This window comes from Anomalospiza imberbis, chromosome 2 (genome assembly GCF_031753505.1).
Source record: "Anomalospiza imberbis isolate Cuckoo-Finch-1a 21T00152 chromosome 2, ASM3175350v1, whole genome shotgun sequence".
NCBI lineage: Eukaryota > Metazoa > Chordata > Aves > Passeriformes > Viduidae > Anomalospiza > Anomalospiza imberbis.
The window spans coordinates 79,711,982-79,723,211 of NC_089682.1; the positions used below are offsets into that span (position 1 = coordinate 79,711,982).

Consider the following 11,230-nt stretch of genomic DNA (forward strand, 5'->3'; position numbering starts at 1 on the left):
TTTGTGTCTTATGTAGAATACACGCTGAAAAGAATGCCAAATATTTCTTAACTTACTGAGTCAGGCTCAGAACACTTTCAGGAGACTTAAGTTCAAATCTGCAATCCTTAGTGGACAAGAGCTTCCTTTCTGTTCCAGTTCTGTTATTGCAAAATGCAGGCTGGTGGAAACTGAAGAACATAAGTGTGTATTTTAGTCAGTGACCTTATAAATCTCTGGGGGAAAGACCCAAAATACATATGAAAATAGCCAATGGTTTTTAACAACACCCTCAGTAAAAAAATGGGCATGAATTCAACATAGCTGAACTTAATCTGAAGAATGGATCTGTAACTCCACATGTCCCCAGATGCATGTTTGAATTTATTTTCAGGCTATTTAAACAATGTCAACAGCCTTCTTATGTTTTTCTATTATGATTAACTATGCTGTAGATCTTGCTTTAAACATGTAGCTGGACAATTCTTACTGCTGGAAAAAAAGGTCTTAGGTTTGCACAGCTACAAACAATTGAGGCCACAGAGGACATAAGAACAGCAAGACATACCTCACTTTTTTCCTTGGCTTCTCCAGGTACATTAGAGACTAGGGAAGCTGAGCAAGGTCTGGTTCTTAGCAGCAGGATTTGGAACATGAAAAAGTACCTGTTACATCAGAACAAGTGCCCTGGGTGGGTTTTTTTTAACACACCTAATTATTTTCACCTTTCCACATCTTTATGAAAGGACTTTTTAAAATATTTTCCAGATGGACAAATGTACAAAAGACTTTATGGTAATGACTGATGCACTGGATGTATCCTCTAATTAAATATTAACTCCATAGCCTTTTCCAGAATACAGTTTTAATGGTTGTAAAGAAGTATCTTGCACCTTTTTAGTCCCATCCCTGCATGGAAAACTTCTATAAGGTTTTTATTACTTTAATTTTCCAGATTAAATAGAGGATTGTAAGATAAACAATCAGACTCCTGAAGAAAAAGGCTTTCTTGGTTTTACTTCTCTTATGATGAAGTAGCTTCTTTGGTGCTGTCAAACTACATGAGATGGGTTTATTTTAGATTTTTATTTGGCTGTCACCATTAGCTGTTTTTTCCTCTGTCAAATTCAATCTGCATGACATCAGCATGTCACCAGTAGAACAGATGTCACTTTATTATGGTCTCTTTTTTAATTAGTGATCTAGTATTCCTTGACATACTACAATTTTCTTACAGCAATATAGGTGCTCTGATGGGGACATAACCTAGAGTGACAGCCAACAGAGTGGCAGTAATCTGTTGAAATATTTGAAACTGAAAAGAAAAATCGATCTCAGTCAGATAAGCAGCCTGAAGGATCAAAGGATGCCAAAAAGTCTTCTGTTTGAAAAATACAAGTCATTGTACAGCAAAATGGTACTAGGACTTTTTAATGGCTTACTTGGATTGCTAGCACAAATCATGCTGTAAATATATTTAAGAGATCAGTGTAACAACTCTCTAATTTGTTCTAATGCTTCAATAATTGGTTTAAAGGTGTTAAAAAATATACATATATATATATATATATATATATATATATATATAAACATACACACACATATATATGTTTAGACACAGGACACAGGTCTTACAGTTTTGCTTCAATTTGGGTTCAAGATGGAGCTTCTCTTACAGTACCTGACATTGTGTCACTTTCTGATAATGTGGCTGCTGGTAGTAAGAGGCTCAAAATGCCATTTGTAGTTAAAATCTCTATTTTCAGGTATATTGTCTAGTTTACTCATGCAGAGAAGTCATTTTACCTTTTGACCTTTCTGCTGGACTGAAGAAAATGACTGAAGACATATTCTAAAAATCTTTGTGTTTGAGTGAACTGTGACTGCAGCTGAAATTGCCAGAGTCTCCTGTATCATTCACATTAATTTATTTGTAATACAGTTGGCCAAACGATTCCATTTTATATAGTTACTGCATTTTGTTTAGATTTATAGTGAAATTAAAAAAAATAATGAAGCAGAAAATCAAAGCATTGTAGAGCATTTTAAACAGGTATGAAGTACCACATCTGCAATGATAAGATTTTTACTTATAAATTAATTTTGTTCATTTGCCTAATTGCTTCCTATAGCACAAAATAACTGAAAGTTTAGGTATAAGCCCATGCTTAAACCCATTGCTGAAGTAGGGCACAATTTCCCAGATTTTCTTTGCAGCATAAGAAGAAATCTTATGGAATTTTAATAATAAATAGAGCTAATAATAAAAAGAGCCTAGGGCTTTTCAGACATGGTATGTCTTCACTCCTTGATGTCCTCAGGAGCTGAAAGAATTGAAAAGGCTGGATTCAGTCCTATCTGCTTATGTCTGACCTCTTGCAAAAAGGATTTGTTTCCACTGGTACTTTAGGACCATGGAATACCTGTCAGCGCACTTGCTGGAAGTTGGTATGAGTTAGCAAAAGCTCTCTGGCGGCTGGAAAAACTGTGTAGGTTATAAGGAGTTATCAAGAAGTTGCAGTGAAGTGACATCGATAGACACAAGAAGAGCACTACATCATTTAGAAATTATTTAAAAGTCAGGCATATGAGCTAAGGATCTGGAAAAAACATTAAAAAAAAAAAAAAAAGTAATAAATACAGCTAACCAAAGAGAATACCAAATAAATTACTAGTCAAATTCAGAGATTACTTTGAAGAGCAGCAGGTGTGGAGCAGAGGGAACAGCCACACACGAGAACACTGTAGACCCAAACTGTCAATGTAGCAAAGGGCAGAGAAACAGGACATCCTGTGGGGCTGGTAGAAGATAAGCACTGGGTAGGATATTGCTGCTGCAGCTATCACAGAGTCGGTCATGCACCAGGGCAGTGCTGACAAAGAAGTACCAAGAGAATCACAGATCCAACTAGATCGGAAAAGACTCTGGAGCCATCGAGTCCAACCGATGGCCCGACACCCGCTCGTCCCTCACACCACGGCGCTGAGTGGCTGTGGCCCTCGCTGCCGCGGTCTGGTTGAGTTAATGGTGTTGGGTCACAGGTTGGATCTCAGAGGTCTTTTCCAACCTAACTGATTCGTGATTCCGTGAAATGAGCCGCAAGAGGAATGATTTCAGACGGGGCTCGGAGGGCTCGCTCCCGCGACGGGGAGGCATCGCGCTGGCTTGGGCTGGCGGGCAGAGTTAATCTCTTGCGCAGCTCCTGGTAAGGGGCTCTTTTGTCAAAGCCTTCAGGGAGCACAGTGGCTGCCGCTGCCAAGGCTCAGGGGGTGTCTCTGTCCCTCCGGAAGAGAAAACCCCGCAGCTCCGGCGCGTCTCGGGCGGGCGGCGCTGGCATCCCTGCCTGGGCCGGGCTGGGGCGCGGCGGCCGCGCGTCCCTGAGGGAGCCGCGGGGGCGGGGCCGCCGGCGGGGTTTGTCCCTTGGCGGCCGCCGTACGGAGCGCGCCTCCCGCCGCCGGCCCGCGCGCTTTCGGAGCGCCATGAGCCTGTGGGCCGACAAGCACCGGCCCGGCGCCCTCGCCCGCCTCGACTTCCACCGCGAGCAGGCGGCGCGGCTCCGCAACCTGGTCAGTGAGGCACGGGCTCTGCTCTGCCCGGAGCCGCCGCGCTCCGGCGGCCTCCCCGCCCCGGCGGCCTCCCCGCCGGACTCTGCCCGGGGCCCCGGCGGTCTCCAGGTCCTCTCGGTCCTCTCCTCCCCGCAGCGAGAGTCCCCCCGGAGTCGGCATTGCGCCTAAATGAGGGGGAAGACTTTACTGAGCGGGTGACCGAGCACTGGAACAGATTGCTCAGAGTGGCTGTGAAATCCCCGTCACTGGAGATAGTCGGGAACCATCTGGATGCAATCCTGTCGCCTGTGCTCTGGGATGTTGGACCACTGTGGTCCGTTCCGACCTGACCCGTGCTATTATTGGGATTCCTTCCGGGCCCGTGGCGCTGCTCCTGTGGGGCCGGGATCGGCAGCTTTCCCTCCGTGCAGGCCCTGCCTTTCCGAGGAGCGCCCGTGCCGCGGGAAGGTGTCCCGGCATCGGGCCCTGCTTGGGAGCGAGGCCTTAGTGCCGAGGGAAAGGCTGCGGGGGAATCAGTGGCTCGACTCTTTCGGCAGTGGTGTGCACATGTTCTTCCTGCTGGTTTCAGTGTCCCCGAGAACAGGGCTTGGCTTCTTTGCCTAATGCTAGGAGAACTTTTTGAAGCGAGCAGCTGGGAATGAAAGTCAGGGCTCCTTCCCCTGCCAGATGTGCCGGCTGGCACATTCACTTCTTCAGGGATGAGTGATATCTAACTAATGTAAGTGCTTTCTGTGAGGCATGATCTGATGTGCTCCAAGTCATGTTATTTAGCTTTCCAGGAAATAAACTTCGAAACGTGTGCATATATATATTACATATATATATATATGTATTTATACTTCTATATATAAGCATCTGCTTTAAGCTTTGTTTCAACCCTTTTTTTCTATGTGTTTCTCACAGTTGTCACTCTAGTAACTATGGGAAGCATATAAATGTTGGAGTGGAGTTTTTGGGGTTTGTTTTATTGTTGGTTTGCTTTGGGTGTTTTTCGAGCAGTGAGGTGTTTGAAGTTAAATGAGTTGCACATGGCTGTCAGAAAAATATGATGTTCTATAGAAATGTTGGCACAGGGAAGGATTTCAGTAGTTTTAATTCTAGGTGCTATGTTGTGATGGAGCTGGAAAAGACATTTAATGTAAATTTGATGCAAATGGAAGGATAAGTGATCTTATAAGGAAAATACTGTGGTAGCTAACTGATCTTGTTTCTTTTTTGTTCAGGTTCAATGCGGTGACTTTCCTCATTTGTTGGTGTATGGACCATCAGGAGCTGGAAAAAAGACGAGAATAATGTGTTTATTAAGGGAATTATATGGTGCAGGAGTGGAGAAACTGAGGATTGAGCATCAGAGTATAACGGTAAAAAAAAAATCTCCCATCCTGTGAAGTAATGTGGAAATACTGGCATATTTCTGTTGTGAGACCTTTGTATTTACTTGAGTTTTAAAAAATATTTTTTATTTTGTACTCAGTATCTTCAACCTTTTTATGTAATTAATCATATCAGTTTGGTTATATGAACAAATTATTTTCCAGATGTTTTTCAGGCCTTCAAGATGTGGGGTACTCTCTTGTTTTCTGTGCCTGGTTGGCTGTTCTTGTGGTGTAGTTTTTTTTTCTTCATAGTGGGTTTTTAAATTTATTGTTTACAGTTCAGTTTGGACAATAGCATCTCTGCTGTTGCTGTTTTACAGGCTGGATGATGTGTCAGTATTCCTTTTTTTCTTTGGAGGTGGGGCTGGGACCATAGGAAATAAGCAAATCTGTCTCGGGGGTTCTTTGATCTCTGAGACTCTTGGTTTTCCTGTGACTTAGCCAGGTGTAAGCTCTAAGAGATTTTTAGAACACTTTATGAAACTTAATGTGCTTCTTTTCTATGTAGGCACCTTCTAAGAAGAAGATTGAAATTAGCACCATTGCAAGTAATTATCACCTTGAAGTTAACCCAAGGTAAGTGTGCAGTAAAAATGCCTCACTTTAAAGGTGAGCCACTGGCTGTGTTGTGAGTCCCTTCAGCCTGGGTGTATGAGGGACTGATTGCCTGATTTGTTGCCTGAGCAAGTTAGGCAATGGTCTATGGGTTTGGTCTGCAAATGAGAGCAGGGAGAGGATTTTTAATTGAACAACTCTGAATAAACAAAAATTTGGATTGCTTTGTACTTAAGGCAGAAATGTTCTGTTTAACTGGCTGCATAAGCATACTGATGTTGAGGAATGGGCACCGGAGACGATTCTGGATTGACAGATTTCACCTTTTCAGTTGAAATTAAGAGCTTCTACTGGAACTAACACCTCCAAATCGTTAGTTCTCTCACAAATACAAAAATTAAGGCATTTGAAAGAAAGAAAGGTTTACCCTGTAACTCTCCAAATGAAGTGTTCAGAACATGGGAAAGACCACCACAAAATACTGTGGATCCGGAGGTCAGATAGTGATTTAAAAAGAGAAGCTCTAGTGGGAGCTATCTACATCTTTGGCAGTTACGAAATTGCAGTTATGAATTGTTCGGAGATCCAAAGCAAATATTTGTATTTACCTGAAACCACATAATGTTGCTTTAAATCACAGTGAGTGAATGTCATTGTGCACTGGGAGGTGTTAGTTACTGCTGAATCGTAGCTCATGCTGCCTTGTGTTATAGAAGTTATTCTACACTGCCAGGTCTCCTTTCGGAACTCATTCTTCAGCTAATCTGTTTATTGATTAGTGAGTGTCTGCTGGTGTTCTGATAGAGACACAAATAATTATCAGCTAATTACCAATAAAAGCTGAAGCTTATTGGTAATCACTGTTTTGAATATGTCATTTTGGTGATATCAAATGTGTGACCATTCAATCCAGCTCTGATAACCTGAAACTACTAAAACTTTTCATGTTACTCTGTATAGAGTACTTAGCGCTTGAAACATAAAATAATTATATTTCAATTTAAATACAAAAGTGCTGAGTTTTGATTGAGGATTAATATCCTGATTTTTTGGCTTTCAGTCACTGAGCAATTGTCATGTTTGTGTCTGATCAGACAGTAAACCTCTGTGCTGTTCAATGGCCTATGAAGTTTGACTGAATTATAACAATGGTGAAGTCATGTGCATCTTGAGCAACATGGAATGGGGTGAATGGCTAACAGGGAGAGGAAGTCAATTTCTGGGAAGGACTCTGCAGAATGAAACCCCACATCTACATGTCAGACATCCTGTTATGTGGTTAGGCTTAATTGTTCTACCCATAATGAGTAAAAAGGTGTGTCCTTGTTCAGCTGTGTGTCCTTGTTCAAACTAGGTAAAAAAAAGTATAGGTTTCTCATCTGAAGAAAATAAGTTCTATTTTAATGAGTTAATAAAACATTTAACAATGGTTTTACTACACTTGAATAAAGTGCTACTAACCCAGTTGTGCCTGCATAAACTTTGGGTTGTTTTTATTGTAGAAGAGGTAACTTTCAACAAAGTATTTGGGTATTAGTTTAATTCTAACTCAGCAGCTTCTGAATTCTTTTAGCATTCTTACTCATTTAGTTGACTTTTGGGGGATGTATTTTATATGCAATATAAAGTTGTTTTAAAACAATATTTATTCAAATTCCTGGTACAGTGATGCGGGAAACAATGATCGTGTGGTAATTCAGGAGCTCTTGAAGACAGTGGCACAGTCCCAACAGCTTGAGACAAGTACTCAACGAGACTTTAAAGGTGAGTAAAACAGTTAAAACCAGTCAAAATACCCTTTTAAACATGGAGAGATTTCAGTTCACTGTTTTGTTTGTACCTGTATATTGCATGAAGATTGTACAGTCAAAAAGGCACACAGGCACACAGGTAATCTTAATTTTCCTGCCTGTGGAACCATACTGCCTTTTTCTGTGTGTTATCACTTATTTTGGTGTTATTCCTTGTATGTCAAAAGTATTTTTTTCTTAGAAAGATTTGATATTAATACAGAGCCCCACTATGTTTAATCCTTTTTTCAGTGGTGCTGTTAACAGAAGTTGACAAACTTACTAAAGACGCTCAGCATGCTTTGCGAAGAACAATGGAGAAGTACATGGCGACCTGCAGGTTGATCCTGTGCTGCAATTCAATGTCAAAAATTATAGGACCCATTCAAAGCAGATGCCTGGCTGTACGAGTGCCTGCTCCCAGCATTGAAGATGTATGTTGAAACAGAAGCAAAAATAAGTTACTATAAAATTCTTATTAGATAAGTTCTTGCTGTGGACTTACATTTTATTTTCACATAATGACCTAGTTTTCATTTGTGTTGGATGATTTGCCAAGCATGGCTTATGAAAGACTGGTCCATCTCTGGTCCAGAAATCTTTCTAACAGGAGAATCTGTAGGTGCTGAACACTTTGCTAAGTGTTGTACTCCCTGCTGTTTTCTGTCTAGATCTGCCATGTCTTGTCCAGTGTGTGTAAGAAAGAGGGCCTCACTCTTCCTCAGGAACTGGCTCGAAGAATTGCAGAGAAATCTGGCAGGAATCTTCGGAAAGCACTACTTATGTGTGAATCATGCAGAGTACAACAGTAAGTCACTGCAACGATTAATGTAAATTATATTGTCAGACACATAAATGACCTTGCTTCTGAGGCCTTGTTAAAATAGGCAACAATTTGCTTATATTGTAATCTCTAAAAATATAGTATTTTTCAGGTATCCTTTTACTGCTGATCAAGACATTCCTGAGATGGACTGGGAAGTTTATTTGAGAGAAACTGCAAATGCTATTGTTGGTCAACAGACACCACAAAGGTGGGTGAATGCGCTTGTTAAGAGCTATAAATGATGTTTTCCATGTGCTGTGGTATCTAAAAAAAAGAGTTGTATTCAAAAATGTGGCGTCTCCAGTAATGTGTAATTTTCTGTATTTCTACTGGAGCTGGTACTTTGCAGCTAGAGGAGTTGAGCTTTAAAATTGACAGAGAAGGCTGAATGAGTATCAGGAACTGAAGGCCTGTTGTGTTTCCCGGTTTGGTGGTTTTTTTGGTGTGGGGCTGGTGGGTGTGTATGGTCGTCCTGGTTTGTTTGTTTTACGTAGAGTTTCTCTTTGACCATCTTTAGCATAAAGCATCTTTGTAAAAGAACTGGAAGTGAAAAACCATTGCTTTTTTTGAGCACATCAGGGGATGACTCCTGTGTCCATCTCACTGTCATACCCAAAGCCTGATCCTTTTAGCCTGTTCCATGTATTATTTGCACAAGATGTCATTTAAATGCTTGTAGCATTTGCCCTTCTGTTTTCAAAAGCTGAGTGTTGGCTAATTGTGTCAGCTCTGCCACCTAATTGTCTTACCCCTTCTTATAAACAATGAAGACAGAAAAACAGCATAAAGGAAATCTCTGGCTGTAGTAAATTGTGTCTCCTCACTAGTCTTAAGCATGAATAACAGAATTAAAGGGAAACAATCCTGAGACAAATTATAATAGCCTTGTATCTTCTAGATTAACTGAGACCATTGTAACTAGAGTTTGTGTCATTTATCTTTTGAGTAAAAGGTGATATGCAGCCTTTGAATTGAAATTGTCTCATGGAATGCTTTTGGTTTTAAAATAACACCCAAAACTAAAAGCAAGAAAGAAGTGTTGCTTGGATTGCCTCTTCTGCAGTGTATTTCACTAGTTGTGAAAAGACATTAGTATGCTTTAGGATGATACTTCTCATATTTTGTGGTGTCTTTCCAATAGGCTTTTAGAAGTCCGTGGACGACTTTATGAACTCCTGACCCACTGCATCCCTCCTGAGATTATAATGAAGGTAATTCAACTATCTAGCTCTTAATGTGCTATAAATTTTAATATTGTGGCTGTTTCAACGAAAGCTTTTTTTTTAAAAAAAAACACCAAAATATCATAAATTATCCAGATACTGATGAAAAGCTGTGTCCTTTCCAAACAGACTAAAACTTGTTCAGTAGTCAAGGAAAACAGCATCATAGCTAAGTAAAAATAAAGGAGGACATTTTTAGTCCCCTTCACTTCTCAGGCTAGTTACTGTATTAAAGCATAGTTGAGGATCTTGGTGATCTTTCACAGACTTTATGGTTCTATGATTATGTGGGCTAATCTTTATATGATTGTTTTTCTTTTATAAAAGTTGTGTTGCTATAAATTCATTATTTGCAATGTCTTTGTGGAGAGGTGTGCTGAAGGATGCTAGACCAGCAGGGCTATTCAAAGACAGATGTCACCCTGGGAGGAAGAAAGCAAGTGGGATGTGCATGTTTTTATTTTAAAGAGGATGAAAAGATGCTGAAGACAGCTAGAACAAAGATCAAAAATAATGTTTGCAACTTAACCTAGTAATGTTTGCTTTGCTGTCAGACATAATTTTTTTTCACATTAACAAATTTCTGCTTTTTGATGGTTTTGGTACTTAGATGTTTCTTTAACCTTCCTTTCTTACAGTAGGTTAGTGGATATTGCAGTGCTGTGTTTGAGAGGAAAAAGGTGCACGTTCTTTACTCACTCCCTCTTCATAAACTTGAAATGGTCTAGAGATACTTCTCACTTAATCCTGGCTGTTTTAATTGAGATAGATTTGCGATGATGAATGTATTTTCTGTTGGAATAATGAGTGAACTATTGGTTAATGGTTGGCTATTTTCAGAGAACCAAGGTTATCTTCTTAACAAAAAATATCTAATTTTTCAAATACTGCCCTGTTTTTTCCCATTTTAGGGTCTCCTGACAGAACTTCTAAATAATTGTGATGGACAACTGAAAGGAGAAGTTGCACAGATGGCGGCCTTCTATGAACACCGCTTGCAACTGGGCAGCAAAGCCATTTATCATCTGGAAGCATTTGTTGCAAAGTTTATGGCAATTTACAAGAAGTTCATGGAGGATGGGCTGGATGACATAATGTTTTAACTCTGATGCCTGAAGTCATACACAGAATGTTGTGTCAAGATACCAATGGTGTTGCAAATGTCTAGTTGTCAGTGCTTGATTACGTGTGGGTCTAGTTCTAAGTCAAATATTTTTATTTTGCTGTTTAATAAAACAATGTTTGTTCAGCTTTAGAAACCAGATGGATTGTTTGACAGCCACAAATCCATCTTTAGATCCATACAAAATGCATTGGCCTTTCAGAAAGACAACACATTGCCTTGGAAGATGTGTAAGATTAGAGCTGCTTTGCAGTATTTGTTAGCTGACATTAAGAACAGAGAACACAGGTGCTGTATGCTTGGTTTTTGTTTGTTAATCACAGATGGGCAAGGCTGACGGAAAAATGTTTTTTCCATGTTCTGCCAAGTTCCACCTTGAACATGTATGTTCTGCCTTCTGATCTATACATCTTAGTGTTTGTCTGGCTTCTTTTTTTTAGCCTGAGTGTTTTCTGTGGTGTGCTCACGCCAAATGTTTCTTTTTTTCTTTGTAAGCAGTTGCATTGAATTTGTGGAGGAGCAATATTTGGTGTTGCTTGTAAATCACATGTAACGCCTTGTTTAGAAGGATTATACCTTCGTAAAGCAAGTTCACTTGCTGTCTGACACTCTTGGGTTTGCCTCAACCTACATGCTGTTCAGGTAAAGGTTAGTACTTTGACTATTTTTTAATGAAAAGAAAAGTTTCAGCTATCAACAAGTATCTTTTACCTCTTAAACTGATATGTGGCATTTTTAAAATGGCAAATTAAATTGTAGCAAATAAGAACAAAAATGCTGAATTGTTTTTT

The 11,230-nt window shown here is 40.1% G+C and overlaps 1 protein-coding gene across 2 annotated transcripts; it reads left to right on the forward strand.

Annotated features, from left to right (window-relative positions):
• The first annotated feature begins 3,074 nt into the window (after positions 1-3,074).
• RFC3 (replication factor C subunit 3) lies at positions 3,075-10,575 on the forward strand. 2 transcript variants are annotated; one of them, XM_068181995.1, is made up of 9 exons: positions 3,075-3,185; positions 4,770-4,907; positions 5,431-5,498; positions 7,144-7,241; positions 7,520-7,701; positions 7,939-8,075; positions 8,203-8,301; positions 9,235-9,304; positions 10,228-10,575. In XM_068181995.1, the coding sequence occupies exons 2-9, from the start codon at positions 4,839-4,841 to the stop codon at positions 10,417-10,419; spliced, it is 915 nt and encodes a 304-aa protein (XP_068038096.1). In that variant the 5' UTR covers positions 3,075-3,185; positions 4,770-4,838; the 3' UTR covers positions 10,420-10,575. The 2 variants fall into 2 exon arrangements, with proteins under 2 accessions (XP_068038096.1, XP_068038095.1); XM_068181994.1 differs by lacking the exon at positions 3,075-3,185 and adding an exon at positions 3,401-3,546.
• Positions 10,576-11,230: the final 655 nt, after the last annotated feature.